The 19,269-nt window shown below is 40.1% G+C and overlaps 1 protein-coding gene across 14 annotated transcripts in view; it reads right to left on the reverse strand.

Moving 5' to 3' along the window:
* Positions 1–19,269, reverse strand: part of LOC138683530 (A disintegrin and metalloproteinase with thrombospondin motifs 6-like) — a 185,859-nt gene that overhangs the window by 137,634 nt on the left and 28,956 nt on the right. For 10 of the 14 annotated variants that reach the window (XM_069775476.1, XM_069775469.1, XM_069775466.1 and 7 more), the window contains 3 exons: positions 18,673–18,890; positions 18,053–18,136; positions 17,406–17,551 (listed from right to left, as the gene is read on the reverse strand). In XM_069775476.1, the coding sequence (XP_069631577.1) occupies positions 17,406–17,551; positions 18,053–18,136; positions 18,673–18,890 (448 nt within the window). Of the gene's footprint in view, positions 1–17,405; positions 17,552–18,052; positions 18,142–18,672; positions 18,891–19,269 lie in introns of those variants that run through there. The other 4 variants (XM_069775470.1, XM_069775475.1, XM_069775478.1 and 1 more) reach the window with 3 other exon arrangements.

A 19,269-nucleotide genomic window follows, 5' to 3' on the forward strand; every position in this document is an offset into this window, starting at 1 on the left:
CAAATGTGACATTTTCTTCATCAAAATTCTTATTCATTAAAATGTTTTGAGTTTAAAACGAGAGTTTGATTTGATTTGAGTTTAAAGCAAAATTTTATCTATTGTTTAAACAGATCTGATTTCAGAATCAACTTTAGTACCAATTAACCAAGCACACATGATTAGGCCAGCATGGCAATTGCAAAATATTCAAGTATGGAATTTTAACTTTGGATTTTTATTTTACCTCTATCATCCAGTTCTTTCAGAATCTTAATAGCCTTTTAAGCTATGTTTCATCATATATTATAAAAGTGAAACTGAACAGCTACAACTGCAGATGTGAACTACAAGGTATTTCTATACTTGGGATAATTCTGTAATATCCTCTGGTCCTGCCTACTCACATCTGCTCTTTGATTGGAAAGTTTCCAGACATTTCAAGTGTCATTTCTTTGCTGTAAACTCACTAATAAAGCAAAAAAAAAAAAAAAGTATCACCTATAAGTAGTGCTAATCACTTTGGAAAGTACTTTTAACACACTGAATATACTTTAAAATTAGTTAGGAAATTATCTATCTCCATGCATAATGGACGTTTATAAAAAGGAGTGTATTTAATACAGAAATGGGTGCAAGTTCAGAGAAAACAGCCATTTTTCAACTAGGAATGGTAAGACATGCACCTAACTTCATTAATCCACATTTTAAAGCTGTAAAATATTTCAAAAAGTTATTAAGTAGCATGGAACAAATAGTGCTCACTTTAGGTTTTACTTGACTATCTGCATAATTAAAATGAACAAGCTATGAACTCAAATTGAAATCTTATCCAAATTCTACAGAAATAATGGGCATGCTGCCATTGATCTCAAAGCATAATCAATCATGCCCTCTGTTAGGACAGATTTGTGTAAACTAGCAGAAACTGAAGAATATTGAATACTAAAATTAAATGGATATGATGTTGCCACTAAAAGAATTCATTTACAACCTGTGTCTTAATTAAAGCACATGCTTTTAATGTATTCTTATACAGAAGCAATCTAATAAAACATGGCTAGAAAATTCAGCTAAATAGTCCAGACTGATGTTTAAAATGTGGAGAAAACATGAAAATGTAGTATATATTCATGTGTGGCGAGACACAGAATTTATGCAACAGATGCAGACAAAATCCAAAGTTGGTGAAAATCCAGGGTAGAAATTGGCCTATTATGTTTTTCTGCATTGTTAAGAATGAGGAGCACAGATACACACTTGCAAATGTATTATTCTGCCAGTCATTGTAAGTTGTGAAAATAATAACAGCCCTGATATTGTACTTAAGCAAAGCGGGGGGGGGGGGGGGGAAGAAGAATGCTAGGATTCTACTCAGACTAAGAAAAATTAAAAATGAGATATTTTTAAACAAGTCTATATTCTTTAAAAAAATAAGGCAAAATATGACATTTCAAACTGCTAGAAAGCCCTTCCTCAGATATCTGGCCAAGCAGTAACTGAGCGTTCTAAGGGATATCCCAAACTATTACCACCAAACATTTCCTGGAAAAACTATGACTTGAATGGGTTATGACTCAGAAGGTACATGCCTAGAGGAAAAAAAAAGGGGGGGGGGGGGAATATAGCATACAAAAAGTATTTTTCATTGTTTTTTTTCCCCTTCTGTAATATGTCTAGCATGTAAAAGGAAAAGTTTTATTTGTAAACTACAGCAGGCATTAATATACCATTACTATCGGCAGACAATGTAGTTTGATATTTTATGGATTTATCCCAATGCATTTTTAATTACTGAAGGCTTCATTGCCTCATTTAGAGAAAGCCTTTAACTGGGGGCAGTAAGGAGTTGCACTGCCCACGTTGCGTACTGGTAGATATTCTCAAGTTTTCCAGTTGAGGAAATCATTAGATGTCTGTGACCAGTTCCACGCAGTGCATTTGTTACTCAGTGAGCACATCTTAAGAGGTGAGTGGGATTACACTCAAAGTTTCTGTCTTAAATTGAGATAGAAGAGTGTTATTTGTCTTTTTACTCAATATCAAGTATTTCAATCCATCTACCAAAAAAAAAAATTAAAAAGGAAAACAGCTTTCAGACTTGAAGTCTCCAGTCAGGGCATGAAAGTCTGAGCTTTACTACATGACACTGGTCACTTCAGGATTTGAAATTAAGTAAAACACATTTTGAACACATGTTGCCGATCTAGAATGGATTAGGCAAACTCTGGGTGTACCTTACACCTTTTCTACCCTTCCACCCTCAGAGAGCCAAATTTCATAAACTAAATCAGAATACACGTCCTGGATTCAGCTGGGATAGAGTTAATTTTCACAGGAACCTGGGAGGGGGCACAGCCAGGACAGCTGACCTGAACTAGCCAAGGAGCTATTCCATACCATGTGACATCATGCTCAGTATATAAATGGGGAGCCGGCCGGGGGGAGCTCTCTCGACTTTTGGTGGGGGAAGTGGCGGAGCATCGGCTTCTGGGTAGTGAGCAGTTGCACTGTGCATCACTCGTTTTGTATACTCTTTCATTAGTACCGTTGTTGTTGTTGTAACCCTTTTTTTTGTGTTGTCCCAGTAAACTGCCTTTATCTCAACCCTCGAGGTTCCAGGTTTGGGGTTTTTTTTCTCCTTCCTGATTCTCCTCCTCATCCCACCGGAGGGGGGCGGGAGGAGTGAGCAAGCAACTGCGTGGTCCTTTGTTACCGGCTAGGCTGAAACCACGACAGTCCTTTTTTGGCGCCCAATGTGGGGCACGAAGGGTTGAGATAACGACAGATCTGGCCAGAGTGTGTTGAAACAAATTTGTCATACGCATTTCTTATACTAGATAAATAGATGTTAGTCACAATGTTGATTCATTTGTTTACATGGTGGCGTTTTGTAAATTCTTATATGCTCTATGTATTGCCTGTAGTTGCGTTTCTCACCTCTGGGAGAGTGATTGGGATTATCATTTTGCTGTACTGGGCAATGTCGACTTGTGAAATGATTACATCACTGGTCATGAGGTTAAGCTGGTATCTGTATGCAGCAGTGATATCATTTCCATACTTCGGGCACCTTCTATCAGAATTTATTGGTAATCGCACCCAATCCATGGGGAAGTCAGAGGGGGGATACTTCCCCCTGTCCGTTCACCTTCCTTCTCTCCTTCCGGCTAATTGCAACAGCTTTTGAGAATTTTGAATATCCTTGGGATGCGCAAGCCAGCATGCTGTTAGTGCTAAGCCTCCTGAATATGTTTCAGGTCTTGTTTAGGGCTACAAAAAGGCTCTTTAAGAGTACCACCCAGAGATCTGCCCCAAAGCTGGATATTCATGGGTGGCACGGCACGTGGGAGGATATGGGCAGGTATCTAGAGAACTTCTCACCTCCAGTGGCTTGGAAGTTCACTCCCGAACAACTACAGAACCCTCATGAAGTGGTAGAATATTTGAAAGGAAAATGCTGTGACTATTCCAGAGACGCACAACTTGCTGTACTGTGCTGGGCCCTGGCCAGTATCTACCAAACACTGCTTGATATTAGGCAGCACCCTCAGGGGGAAGAGAGGGAAAACAGAGTGATAGGCACCGTGGCTACCCCAACCCTGGTGACAGACACTGCAGCTGAACCAGAGAACCAACCTGTGCCAGTATCAGTCGCCCCTGTACAGAAAAAGAAACACACAAAGAAATCAGTTCGCTTAGTGAGGGATGAAAGTGAACCAGGGTCATCGCAAGAACAGGAGGAAGAGGCAGAACCTGAAATAATCACCCGATCTCTATCCCTGAGTTGTGCTACATGCGAAAAGATTTTGGCCGCCACCCATGTGAGCACATTGTGACCTGGTTACTCCGATGCTGGGATAATGGGGACAGTAGTTTGGAATTAGAGGGTAGGGAAGCCAAGCAGCTGGGATCCCAGTCTAGGGAAGGGGGCATTGACAAGGTGGTTGGGAGAAAAACACAAGTCCTCAGCCTCTGGAGGCGACTTCTGTCAGGTGTGAAGGAAAGATACCCCTTCAAGGATGAAGTTACATGTCACCAAGGCAAGTGGACCACCATGGAGAGAGGTATCCAGTACCTGAGGGAATTAGCCGTGCTGGAGGTGATTTATAATGATCCGGAAAATGCGCAGTCACCCACAGATCCAGATGAAGTCCAATGCACACAACCGATGTGGCGGAAGTTTCTACGAAGTGCACCACCAACCTATGCCAACTCATTGGCAGTAATGTCCTAGAAAGAAGGCTATGGACAAACGGTGGATGAATTGGCTGTCCAACTCTGGCAATACGAAGGAAGTCTCTCTTCCTCCCTATGGGCCTGTGTCTCAGCTGTAGAGGAATTGTCTCGGGAGTTCCAGGAATTCAAATTGGATATGTCCTTCTCCCCACCTGTACAGGCCCGCATTGCAGCTATTAGGAGTAAGCATTCCTCTGCCGAAGAGAGAGGAGAGAGAAAGTACACACAACAGGCTAACCTGTGGTTTTACCTGCGTGACCATGGAGAGGACATGAGGAAGTGGGATGGAGAACCTACCTCAGTCCTGGATGCACGGGTACGGGACTTGCGAGAAAAAGCAATCAGAAAAGAGGATTCTTCTTGGAATCCCCTCCAGTTTCCCGTGAGCAGTCCCCCAGACAGAGTAGAAGGGCTGATCTTACTTCTGATCCTCCTGAAGGGACTTCTGATTCACGTTTGTGAAAAGTGAGTAACGGATACTCTAACCAGGATTAGAGGGGCCCTGTCTCCAGCCAGGTGGAGGAAAGGGACAACCGGGTCTACTCGACAGTGTGGATTCAATGGCCTGGCACATCAGACCCACAGGAGTACAAGGCTTTAGTAGACACTGACGCACAGTGTACTCTAATGCCATCAAGTTATAAAGGGGCAGAACCCATCTACATTTCTGGTGTGACAGGGGGATCCCAAGAGCTAACTGTAGTGGAAGCTGAAATGAGTCTAACTGGGAATGAGTGGCAGAAGCACCCCATTGTGACTGGTCCAGAGGCCCTGTGCATCCTTGGCGTAGACTATCTCAGGAGAGGGTATTTTTAGGACACAAAGGGGTACCATTGGGCCTTTGGTATAGCTGCCTTGGAGACAGAGGGCACTGAACAGCTGTCTGCCTTGCCCGGCCTCTCTGAAGACCCTTCGATTGCGGGGTTGCTGAGGGTTGAAGAACAACAGGGGCCAATTGCTACCACGATGGTGCACTGGTGGCAATATCGCACCAACCGAGACTCCCTGATCCCCATCCATAAGCTGATTTGCCGATTGGAGAGCCAAGGAGTGATCAGCAAGACTCACTCAGCCTTTAATAGCCCCATATGGTCAGTGTGAAAGTCTAATGGGGAATGGAGACTAGCAGTAGACTATCGTGGCCTGAATGAAGTCACGCTACTGCTGAGTGCTGCCATGCTGGATATGCTAGAACTTCAATACGAACTAGAGTCAAAGGCAGCCAAGTGGTATGCCACAATTGACATTGCTAATGCATTTTTCTCAATCCCTCTGGCAGCAGAGTGTCATCCACAATTTGCCTTTACTTGGAGGGGTGTCCAGTACACTTGGAATCGATTGCCCCAGGGGTGGAAACACAGCCCCACTATTTGCCATGGACTGATCCAGGCTGCACTGGAAAAAGGTGAAGCTCCAGAACACCTGCAATATATTGATGACATCATTGTATGGGGCAAAACAGCAGAAGAAGTTTTTGAGAAAGGGAAGGAAATAATCCAAATCGTTTTGAAGGCTGGTTTTGCCATAAAAGAAAGTAAGGTCAAGGGACCTGCACAGGAGATCCAGTTTTTAGGACTTGTTGTTGTAACTTCTCTTTTTGTGTTGTCCCAGTAAATTGTCCTTATCCCAACCCTCGAGGTTCCGGTTTTTTTTTCTTTTCTCCTTTCTGATTCTCCTCCACATCCCACCGGAGGGGGGCAGGGAGGAGTGAGCTAGTGGCTGTGTGGTGCTTTGTTACCGGCTGGGCTGAAACCAGGACAACACATCTTCTAACCAACCAACTGTAAACTAAGAGTCAACTAATGGCATCACAAATTAAAAGTAACAGCCTTTTTAGTGATTAGAAAACATTTCACTCACAAAGTGTGCTTGTTAATTAGCTGCGAATCACCTGCTGGTTGACATTTGCCATGCAATAAGCAGTTTTTCAGATTCACATTCTAGCTACTTTATTGTTCCATGTGAGTTCCCTCAAATCCCACAGAGTCTATTTGATTCCCTTCAGCTACAAAATCTAGGAATAAATTTTAAAGATGCAATTTACACTAACCTCCTCCCCTCCAAAACCCAAAGAAATTCACACCCAGGAATGGAAACCTGAACTACATTTCAGGTCTTATTCTGTTAATGTGGGGTGGGGGAACAAAAAAACCACCCAACAAGTGTATAACTATCACATAAAGGGAAATTATGTAATATGCCAACTGATTTTATTAATTTTCTACTATATCACATTTTTCTATATTGCCTGTGTTATCTGATTTAATTTTCTACCATCATTCCACAGCCTACAGCCTCTCAGCTCACAAAAAGACGTACAGAAAATCAATGAGGGAAAATTCTCCACTTGAAATCTTTGGGTTTTTTCCCCACTGAACATGCAGGGCTTGCAATCTTGGAACACGGCTCTAGATGAGACGGGGAGCCAAAGGAACCCTAGTAGATATCCTATCTACATCCATATATCTACTATATCTAGACATATGGATGTAGATAGGAACTGTTTAATAATTATCTAGCTTATAATGAAGTTAAAGACATTTCAATAGAGGTAGACATGGCCCAAGGGGATGAGAACTGATGTTTAATGTTTGCATTGTTGATGCTGGCTGGGGCAAGAGATAGTCCCTGATAATGTTACAAATATTCTGATAAGTTAAAATTTTATATAAGCTGGGTTTGATCAAAAGGTAAAGATTGTAGAATATAGGGGTTTGAAGCTCGCAATGTAGTCATTGAAACTTAGGAACATACAAAATGTGCTGTATACAATCATAAGAAAATAAGTATTGTCTAAAATTAGTTAACCATAGAAACTTTGACCGATTTGTTAGTTTGTAGTGTTTTGTCCTAAGAAACTAAGAGAGATCGTTATGGACCTTAGTTCTGTTGCTTAGAAACCCCACTTTGATCAAGATTCCAGTTAGTGGAATTAAGTAAGATTAACCAATGAATGTTTTAGTATAAGAATATTGATAAGGTGGTGTGACTGAGGGCCAATCACTAGAAACGTTAAATTCAAGAATTAACATTGAATGTACTTTTATGTAAATCTAATACATGATGGTGAAAATCGTACTGCCCAGAATCACATAAGAGAGGTCAACTATTGGACAAAGTGAGGAAGACTATGGAAGACCACCAGAGGGCTTCTGAAGACCACCAGAGACTTCACCACGCCTGCGTAGAAGGACATTTACATATGCTAATGATTTATCGGACAGTTGATGATTATGTATGACATTTCCCAGAAATTTAGTGAATATGTATAACAGGTGTGTATTTAACCTGCATGATTAAACCAGACAGGTGCACACACTAGGTGGAGTGATCCCCTGTGTGCCCAGCACTGCAATAAAGAAGTGCCTGCTTCTTAACTTCTCATTGCTGTTAAGGAGTTTTATTCCGGATTTCGGCAACAATAAGAAGCAGAAGTCGACCCCAAGAACCAGCCAAGACCAGCCTTGTGATTTGGATAAATGCCAAGGAGCGACTGAGTCTGCGCAGGGACAGAAGGTTAAGAGTTCACCGTGAAGAAGACATACAGCCTTCATCTTCATGACCACCAGACGACCACCATAAGGAGGCACTGTGCAAGCGCAGTTGAGAGGAGGCTATGGAAATGACTTCCTGGAGCTAATTTTAATATGAAGCGGGGATAGGTCATGCCTATGTATAGGCGTATTGAGAAACTCTATGTATATGTAACACTTGACTGTATAAATTTGAAGCGAACTGCCGAGTCAGGCGCACGCGACTTTGGTGGGACTACCCCCTGTGCTGCCCAGCGCTAAATGAACATACCTACTTTACAATCTCACTGATTGTAGAGTCTGTTTCCGCACGTCATAGACCCATATGTATCTAAAACAAATAATCTACACAGAGATCCCGTATCACTGTAATGGCTCACAGTTGTTATGCTGTATCTCTCAGTCACAGCTTCTCTTTTTGTCAGTCTTAGGGTAGTCATTCCAAAGAATATTCCTTAGGATGGTGAAGGCCTACAAAATGTTTTTGACACAAGAATGCAAGATGACACTGGCTCTATAATTAGGTCATGTATTAGGTTTGTGTGGCAAGGTTTTGGTAGCAGGGGGGTTAAAGGGGTGGCTTCAGTGAGAAGCTGCTAGAAGCTTCCCCTATGTCCGACAGCCAATGCCAGCCGGCTCTAAGACGGACCCACCGCTGGCCAAGGCTGAGCCAATCAGTGACAATAGTAGCGCCTCTGTGATAACATATTTAAGAAGGAAAAAAAAGTTGCGGGACACACAGAAACGGCATCCAGAGAGTGGAGTGAGAACATGTGAGAGAAACAACCCTGCAGACACGAAGGTGAGTGAAGAAGGAGGGGGAGGAGGTGCTCCACGTGCCAGAGCAGAGATTCCTCTGCAGCCCATGGTAAAGACCATGGTGAGGCAGGTTGTCCCCCTGCAGCCCATGGAGGGCCACGGTGGAGCAGATATCCACCTGCAGCCCGTGGAGGACCCCATGCCGGAGCAGGTGGGTGCCCAAAGGAGGCTGCAACCTCATATGAAGCCCGCGCTGGAGCAGGTTCCTGCCAGGACCTGCGGATCTGTGGAGAGAGGAGCCCACGCTGGAGCAGGTTTTCTGGCAGGACTTGTGACCCCATGGAGGACCCACGCTGGAGCGGTATGCTCCTGAAGGACTGCACGCTGTGGAAGGGACCCATGCTGGAGCAGGGGAAGAGTGTGATGAGTCCTGCTCCTGAAGAGGATGAAGCGGCAGAGATAGCATGTGATTAACTGACCGTAAACCCCATTCCCGTCCCCCTGCGCCGCTGGGGGGATGTAGGTAGAGAATCTGGGAGTGAAGTTGTACCCAGGAAGAAGTGAGGGGTGGAGGGAAGGTGTTTTGAGATTTGGGTTTATTTCTCATTACCCTACTCTGGTTGATTGGTAATAAATTGAGTTAATTTTCCCCAAGTTGAGTCTGTTTTGCCCATGACAGTAATTGGTTGAGTGATCTCTCCTGTCCTTATCTCAACCCATGAGCCCTTTGTTATATTTTCTCTCCCCTGTCCAGCTGAGGTGGGGGGGGAGCGATAGAGTGGCTTTGGTGGGCACCTGGCATCCAGCCAGGGTCAACCCACCACAGGTCAATATACTGACTCTGTCAGTAGCAGGTATCTAAAAAGGAGTATAAGGAACATGTCATGTATAGAAATCCTAGTACAAATATTCCTATTAGGCAAAGCACAGTGCAAACAAGATCAAATACCTTCCTTACTTTTCTGCTGTAGCAGAGTCCTAGTACATTTCAAGTTAGTTTGAGGTTTTGGTTTTGTTTTCTTCCCCAAATATATAATTTTAAATATGCAGATACATTTTCACTTATTCCCCTTCAATTCCCTGAGAACAAACAGGCATGGGGAATTTAGTGTTATTATTTGGAAAGCGGGCTCCTCGCATTTTAAATATCTGCAGAGGCAGAAATTAACAGATACATTTCAGCTTTTCAACTCTTTGAGGAGTAGTCTTACACACGTGGTCTCCAGAACACTAAGTCAATGGATAATCTCATGATTTTTGCATAAAAATTAACTAAGGAAAAACAGCCTCCTGTTGATGTAATTAAGAAATTATGTACTTAAGCCACCCTAAGAAGACCACAAAGGTCTTGTGAAATAAGATACCCTTTGTGTACACAAGGCATGCCTTGCTAATGACTGTGCCCCTGAAGAACTAAGAGGGATAAGAAGGGAACATCCTAGCCTAGGAGGCACCAAAAGTTGAATAATTTCTAATCGGCATGAAGTCAGCAAAGATTTTTGATAACTGGAGGAAAGGTAAAGGCGGCAGGGGGAGATCACGACCACCGACTCAATTCAAGACCAAAAAGCTTACCCCCCCCCCCTTAAGCATGCGCTGTAGAATAAAAGAACACTGTACCTTTAATTTGAAGCGGGGAAACTTTAGCCCAATAGAAACTGTGGTAGATAAGCGACTACCAGTAATAGTTTTGGGGAAGAACTTTGGAAATTGAATATGTATAACTGAACTGTATAAATTGCTTGCCCATTTAGGCATGAGGTGTGCTAGCTTTGTGGATTACCACCTACCCCCACCCATCTTTGCACAGACATGAATTGGAATAAAATACCTCTTCTCTGTGTGTATATCGGCGTTTCCCACACCGGGTAAACGACCCCACTTTTGGGACAACACTGTCAGGGGCTTAAATTCACTGTAAGGAACTCCAATAGAACAATTAGAAAGGCTGCATAACAAACAAGGGTGAAAACCACTTAATGGATTAAGAGTCAAGGAAGATAGAAACAAATACAAGTGACAACAGAATTAGTTCTTGAAATCAGAACCTTTCTCATTAATGGAGGAAGAAACTGCAGGATGAGGATCTCAGATAGGGCTTCATGGGTGTGAGAGACTGAAAGAGTTAATGTCTCAAACATTGTGGTGGGGCAAGTTCTGCTTAAAGACAAACTCTGCATAACAAGGAACCCTGCACAGCAAGGAACCACAGGTGAAAAGCAGCCCCTGAGCACCCATCAGCACAGACTTCAGCAACTGGGTGGGAGGGCATGGGGGGAGGGTGCCACAGCTCCCTGTTCTGATATGATGTTCTGATAAGCTGTTCTGAAACAAAGATCACACAATGGTCATGCCTGCAGAAAAGGGGAAGTTACTCCCCAAATGACCCCCAAGTCCCAAAGGCTCACAAACTGCCCATGACACCTAATTGGCCTAATAAGTTTAAGTGCCCGCTCAAAGGAGGGGCAAGGATGATAAAAGGACACAAACTGAAGCCTCAGGTGTGCAAGCCTATTCCTAGGCCCCTTCTCTGAGAAGGAGTCTAGAAAGCAAGGGGGACTGCTCTGAACCTCGTGACTCAACGTGACTCAACGGGAGGGATCTCCTTATTCCCTGAATTTATGTATGTGGTTAGCACGGGTTACATGGTTTACTGACCTAGTCTCATATCAATTCCTGTTGTGAGAAACCCCGCCACCTACTGTTATACCTCCCAAGTTCAGTCTGCTTCTGTCATGAATAAAATGTTTAACTGATCCTTTGGTGTCCTTTCACCTTAATTTAGCCCAAGGGAATTCCGAATTCAACACAACTCCCTGGTCTGTCCAGCCTGGGTCGTGACAATGGGAACAGAAACACTTCAAGTATTTTAGATTTATTGGACAAGGCTAGGAAATTATCCTGACAGAGGAACATGAGAGTGCCTTGTATAGATAAGAAATCTATGCAACAAGTTAAGAAGTGCAGAAAAAAGTGCCTCAGAAAAGAAGCATAACAATCTTGGACCTGCAGGAGGAAAGGAATGTGCAGAGTCCTGGATGGCCCTACATGACTACCAAATGTCTTAACTAGTACAGAACCTGATGGGGAATTGTTACTTGTTATTTCAGAATAAAAATATATTACTAACCTATAAGCAACTGACACGCAAAAGGGCAAATGTGCCCATAAAACACATTTCCTTTTAGGACTGCGTCCTGGTTTCAGCTGGGATAGAGTTAACTGTCTTCCTAGTAGCTGGTACAGTGCTATGTTTTTCAGTTTGGTATGAGAAGAATGTTGATAAGACTGATATTCTCAGTTGTTGCTAAGTAATGTTTAGTCTAAAATCAAGGATTTTTCAGCTTCTCATGCCCAGCCAGCTAGAAGGCTGGAAGGGCATGAGAAGTTGGGAGGGGACAGCCAGGACAGCTGAACCAAACTGGCCAATGGGGTATTCCATACCACGTGACATCACATCTAGTATATAAACTGCGGGGAGTGGGGCTTGAGGGGAATCGCCGCTCAGGAACTAACTGGGCATCGGTCCACTGGTGGTGAGCAATTGTATTGTGTATCACTTGCATATTCCAATCCTTTTATTACTATTGTCATTTTATTATCATCATCATTATTAGTTTCTTCTTTTCTGTCATATTAAACTGTTCTTACCTCAACCCATGAGTTCTACCTCCCCCCCCCCCCAATTCTCTCCCCCATCCTACTGGGTGGCGGGGTGTGAGTGGCTGCATGGTGCTTAGTTGCTGGCTGGGGTCAAACCACGACAATAATGTATATGCTTGCAAGTTAACCAAGCCATTGCTCAGGAATTTCATGATCTAAAAGTGCCAGGAATCCAACATGACATACCATTTTAACAATTTCCCTACTTTATGATCTTTAAGATCAAGAGAAGGAAGCAACTGATTGAAACGGAAGGGAAGCTGGGTTAAGTGTTCTTCAAAAATAAATAACTATCATAGCATACATGGGACCACCAACTTTTTGTGTTTTTAAGGTAAACTATGTAGAGACTATCTTTTTTAGAGAGTTTCTACCAAAAACACAATACCACACCACACTTACAAAACGCCAAAAAATCCACAAACCCAGCAAACAAGCAAGAACTCACTTCAAAAAGTCAAATAGATACTTCTAAGTTGGGGGTGGGATGCACAAGGGGAGAATATACAGAGACTCTGAAAACTTACAGTGAGTCCTAAAATGAAAAATTGGAGAACTTTAATTGTGCTAAAAACTGATGTTATCATATTAGTGATGCAGGAGTACAGGAACCAAATACAAAAACTAATTTTTGTCTATCAAAAGACTTGAGATATGTGAATCATAAAAAAAAAAGCAGCAAAAAAACCTTTCAATATGAAAGAATTTTAAGGATCCACTAGGTTTATCTAGGGTCAAAGTCACTTCATGGAAAAAAGACGACACTGTTGAAACAGCATTACATTATTAATCAACTTCATAAATAAAATCTAAGTATTTTACTGTCACTCATCCCCAAGAATCCAATTTAGACAATTACAGGATAAAATATTAAAGTCTGAGACTTAAAGATGGTCTCCAACAGAAAAAGTCTAGGTGGAATTTCAAAGAGGGAACTCTATACAAAAAAAACAGCTCTCATTGTTTTAGAGCCTTAATTCAATCACAGTCTTATCTTGAAATAACATTAAGCACTTAACTTGATTTAAGACACAGAAAATATGAACAAAAGTTCTGAAGTAAATTAATAAAAGAAGGCAAAGGCACAATAACACTCACAAAAATATTATCAGTGTTCTGGGTAATTGCTATTCATGTTATACAAAGTCACCCGATATCCCAAGACTCTGTAATAAGCACCCTGTATGAAGCCTATTACCCACCCTTGGGTTCATTTCACAAGAAGGTATCTAATTCTCACCAATTTCAGGGATGCTCAGAAGCTCACCATTGAAACTGAAGGAAGATGCTTCAGCTGACAACATCATCAGGAACTGTTCCTGCTAATTATCTTTTTTATGCCTATAGCATAAAATCTGGCAGCATTAAAGAAGTTAAACCAGTCCTAATAGTCACCACAGCGAGTTGAAAATGCACATTATTTTTGTTACCATATTTGTGCAAGCAATACCATACTTCTACCACCACGATTCTGCTCTACAGATTGGGAATCAGGCTCTTACTTGGACCAGTCTCTTTTCTGCCTTATTTTTTATTATCAGCTAAAACATTTTCTGCAATCCCCTACCCACCTAGTAAAATAAGCGATCTGCAGACCACAGGGTGCCTGCAGGGCCATGACGGAGAAGCCCGTACATACACCAGGCACACTGAACATAGGTAGGGTCTTGTCCAAAGACCAGTGTCTTAGCAGGCATTGTAATGTCATCTCCATGGGACTTAGTAGATTAGCCTGGGCACACCTCCATGCTAGTGAGGCTATATGGTTTTAGACTTCTGTACTCTAAACCAGCTGTATGCTATGTTGGTCAAGCAGACACCCCTAGGGAATCGGCACCCATAATACCGGTTTGTTTTTCTTCCAGATCAGAGCATGCCATCTTTGAAAGCATCATGGAGGAAAGCCATCTGTTTCTAAGAAAAGCTGGGGTGCCATCTTCATTTCAACAGATGAAGATAATGACTCCTTTTCTTAACAACTTTGTCCCACATTTCAGATAAAGATTGTTATAGTTGCAAAGTACTCAGCTAGGACTAGGTAATATTTTCTAATAAATCAATTACTGAAAAATCTGGTTTTGATCAATGCAGAACTATTCATAATGGTGAACTGAAACTTTCCTACTTTCCATAAAACAGTAACACACACAGTGACCAAAAATGGTTCCAGTGTCAAATCTAATAAAAATGTAATTATCCCATACAAAGCAGAGCAGCATTGGTGGGAGAGATTCAGGAAACTGCTTTCAAAACACTATCACAGTGGCTAAAAAATGATCTTAAACTTGGTAGTATAGGTTCAAATTCCTTCAGGTAGAAGAGGTTACTAAAGAGCTCTCCAAAACTTTAGCAGTTTAAAGCACAGTAGCTACACTTTTCTCTTTTACATATAATGCATTAACTCTGGTTCATCAGGTGAGATATCCAAAACAGAATGAAAACAAGCATGTTACCATTTCAGTAAGTCATTTAGAATTATTTAAAATTAATGTATTGTTGTGGTTTAACCCCAGCCAGCAACTAAGCACCACACAGCCACTCACTCACTTCCCCACACCCAGTGGGATGGGGGAGAGAATTGGAAAAAAAAAAAGTAAAACTCATGGATTGAGATAAGAACAGTTTAATAGGACAGAAAGGAAGAAAATAATAATAATAATGATAATAATATGACAATAATAATAATGAAAGAATTGGAATATACAAGACAAGTGATGCACAATGCAATTGCTCACCAGTTACCAACCGATGCCCAGTTAGTTCCTGAGCAGCGATCTGCCCCCCCCCAGCCAACTCCCCCCAGTTTATATACTGGGTATGATGTCACATGGTATGGAATACCCCATTGGCCAGTTTGGGTCAGCTGCCCTGGCTTTGTCCCCTCCCAACTTCTTGTGCCCCTCCAGCCTTCTTGCTGGTTGGGCATGAGAAGCTGAAAAATCCTTGACTTTAGACTAAACATTACTTAGCAACAACTGAAAACATCAGTGTTATCAACATTCTTCTCATACCTAACTCAAAACATAGCACTATACCAGCTACTAGGAAGACAATTAACTGATCCCAGCTGAAACCAGGACACATGTATTTACATGTTTATATTAATATACATTTTTCTTTACTCATTCCACCACCCCCCCCAAACAAAAAAAAAAAATTTTTCACACATGCTGATACATTTTATTAGTAAGAGCCAAGATAGCTAGCGGTTTCTGTAAACTCCTGATTGATCCATTCAAATTGATTAGTGTAGCATTTGGGATTATTTTTAGAAATTACAACTATTGTAGTAAATAAATGAATACAATCATTCTATCGTGAAAACATATATAACTGAACTTAAAAGTTCAGCAATATTTTATAAAGGTATTACTAGCCTGCTGATACTACATTGAGGCACTTTGTTAATTTAAAGCGTAAACTTCTTCAAAGTAAACTTGGAAGTTATTTTTATAAGTCTTATGTCCTTTTCAAAAGATAGTATACACAAGTGCTAAAGAAAGTCTGCAGCATACTTATATAAATACTAAGCCCCCATAATGAAGAATAAAGTAAGTCCTTAATATTTACTACTACTTGCTGAAAAACTATTTTCAACAGGTATTATTCATGTTCTCTGTAAACTTGCTCCTTTTGCAGTTAAATGCCTGCAAGTTCACATTGACTTAAGTCTTCATCTGGAACACAGAACTGTTCATAACTATGCTGGGAACATCCTACCAGAACAGGGAAACCAGTACAGAATATTCAGTAATAAAAATATATTAAAGCACAAAAGTGAAAGAAAATAAACAACTGTGCCAGAATAACACTAACAAAACATCAAATTATTCAGCCATAACAGTAAAAAATGTAGCATTGCCAACGCAGCTTATACATACATATTGGGGAGCTTCAACTGACACACCCATACCACCTATGGATTATACTTTTTCACTCACTGCCTAAATTATGCCTGTAAAAGCTTGATGTGTAGCACAACTGTAAGGATGTATTTAATTTCACATGAGCAGCCTTAGCGAAGGAACTACTTGTATGCAAAAAATTGAGCATAAACTAAGGTCATTGTGGGAAGGAAAAAAAAAAAACCCAAACCAAAATCTTAGAATGTAACTATATTTTATTTTGAATTTCATTCAATTTTTTTTTTTTTTAATATTAGAGACTTTTTTTTTTTAAACTTCCTGGACTATAACTGCTCTCTAAATCACTTCAGCATTTGATCATTCTGACTGTTAATATGTAGTATTAATGACCACCCATAACAATTATATTTGAAATATGAATGCAACAAATACATGGGTGGTCATTACTATTACACCTTTTATGCAAAATTCCAGGAAAGATCAATTATTATAATCAGTGTTTTAAAAATTTCTGCAGTGAACATAATGGATTCCACAAATAGGTCACATACAGAGCAGTATAGAATTTGTCCTGGAAAGCAGAAGTTATAATACAAAGATCCTAATCCAAATTAGTGCTGCTGCACCTGCTGCTATTTAAACAAAATAGAAAAGAATAAATACTGTTCTTAAACAACGGGGAAACTGATCTCCTAATAAAGTACAGTTGCCTACCCGTAACTGCAGAGGACAAACAGCAATACGTTTACCAGGTTTGCAAGATTACAGCACAAGCTTTGTTGAATCTATTACAGTAAGGGTGAAATAGAAGCAAACAAATGTACACATATGCAGGCTTTGAAACTATCTATTAAAACTGACAGTTCTCATCTTAACTAAGCATAATAAAATCAAAACAGCTACAAAGCAGATTCTCACATTGCCTGAATCTGCAAGAACCCATTCTTTCAGCAGGAAAACACTGTTAAAGTAGTTGAGGTTCTGGCTTGAAATTCTTATAAGAAACATTATATATGGTTAACAAAACATTTCCCACACTTTTATTCTCCATAATCTTACAAATTCTTTTCAATTATAAAAGTATAAATAAAATGTTCAACAGGATCCATCTGTTCTACTGTAATACTTTGCATTGGCAATTATGAAGTGAAAATAACAGCAGAAGTAATGTGTAGGTCTTACTTTTCCAAATTCTTAATCTATAGTTTAATAGCCTGATATATTTAAGACAAGCCATCTATTATTTTTCCTCCTCTTAAGATTACCTACCAATTATATTACTTTAAAACTAGCTTATATATATATATATAAAAAGAACAAGAAAGCTACAGAAATAAAATAAACACAATACTTTTAATGACCATACCTAGTAATAAGAACCGCATTATCATGGTGGGCAATCCCATTTTCTGGAATGGTGTTTCCATCACTTTGGTGGGAGAGAATGGATTTCTGCCACTTACAGAAGCTATCGAGGGACTTGTCTGCATGGTGGTTTATCTCCAAGTTTGGCTGCAATACAACATGCATACTAGAAATGTTCCAAACAAATTACTAAGGTCAGTTGTTAAGCCTTTTGAAGACTAAAATGGGACTATAATTAGCAGCAGTGGTTTCTAGGAATAAACTCTTCTTGTCAAATTTTATCTCTGTAAAATCTGACCCCAAGTTCAGCTGAACAGACATTCTTTCTGCTCCAACTTTAATAATGATTATGTCAATACAAAAAAAACCAAAACCACCAAAACAGAATATCAAAATATAGATCTAAAAATAAAACCGACATCCCCGAAGGTGTATTAATATTTGCCTGAAGTAAAGAACAGATATCTTTGAGATGATACATGAGGAATATTCCTTTGAACCGTTTCATCTTGATTCAAGTAGTGAAAGATTACAAGGTAAGTTTTGTACTCAGATGCAGCCATTTCAAGCAACGATTAAATTAAACCTATATTACACAATAGCGTAACTTGTTTCAGGGATATAAAACTTAAGTGCAACAGCTCTTACCTGATCATCAGTGAGGACAATTAAACGTGTCACTATAATATTCACAATGTTTCCTAGACTGGAATCACGATAAAGTTTGGCAACCTGACCTCCAGAAAATAAGAAAAGGCACAAAGTCAGACAAGAAACATGACTTATTTCCTAAATGGTTAAAAATTAACCTATTTTCCTGTTCAATGTAATTTCATAATGTTAATTATCATTATCACATGAATAAGAGTTATTTTTGGACCAACAAATGACCATTCAGTAAAAATTAAACTTCTTCAGTCATACTTTACAGTCAAAACCATTAATATATACCTTGTTTCATAATCCATCCAGCATAAGAAGCATTTAGACAGTCGACTTAAACAGAATAAAACTGTATAACCTAAATGTAATGATATGAATGTAAAATCAAAGACAAACAATTTAAAAGCGATCACAGTGTATTTCTTGACAGAAACAGTACTGCATTTTTCCCACAATGCTAACATTTGCCATATTTCAACTATTAATTCCTGCAAGCTGATACATATTTTAAGGCATTATTCATGCCAATAAAGAAATACTTCACAGTTGCTTTATCATTTCAGAACATGCATATTGATATGAACACAGAGAGGGATGAAACTTACAATATTCATTACACTCAAAACGTAGTGCTCAATGTCTTTGCGACCATGGTATCCCACCATCATTTTGTCTGCTACTACCAGCGTTTCCACAAACCGTTCAAGGCTCACTGATCTCTTCTGTCGACTATGAATACTGAACGTGTCATTGACTGGAAGTGAAGTTGGAAAAGCAGATGCATCACTCATCCACCAAGGTTTACCACTTCTTGTGAAGTCTTCTAGGAACCAAAAAAATTAAACACCTCAGAGGGGTCACTAGTAAAACTCATTCAAATGCAGCTGGTTTATGTTGATATTACCATCTTCAAGCTTCTAAAAAGTAGTCTTTCTTGAGGCAAAGGAAAATTAAATTTATTGTCTACATTTTATTTTAAAATACCTTATATAAGTTCTAATATTCTCAACTCTCCTTAACCGGACTTGGGATAATAAATTATCATCTTCTCTTAACAGATCTGATTCTGCACATCTATGTTAATACTAAAGATTAGTTATAGTTAACTACAAGCACATTTTAGAATTTTAAGGATAGGAAGACAGCTATAATATTTGAGAAAAAAACAAACTGGAAATCAAAAATTCAAAATTAAAGTAAAG

The sequence above is a fragment of the Haliaeetus albicilla genome, chromosome W (genome assembly GCF_947461875.1).
Source record: "Haliaeetus albicilla chromosome W, bHalAlb1.1, whole genome shotgun sequence".
NCBI classification, from domain to species: domain Eukaryota; kingdom Metazoa; phylum Chordata; class Aves; order Accipitriformes; family Accipitridae; genus Haliaeetus; species Haliaeetus albicilla.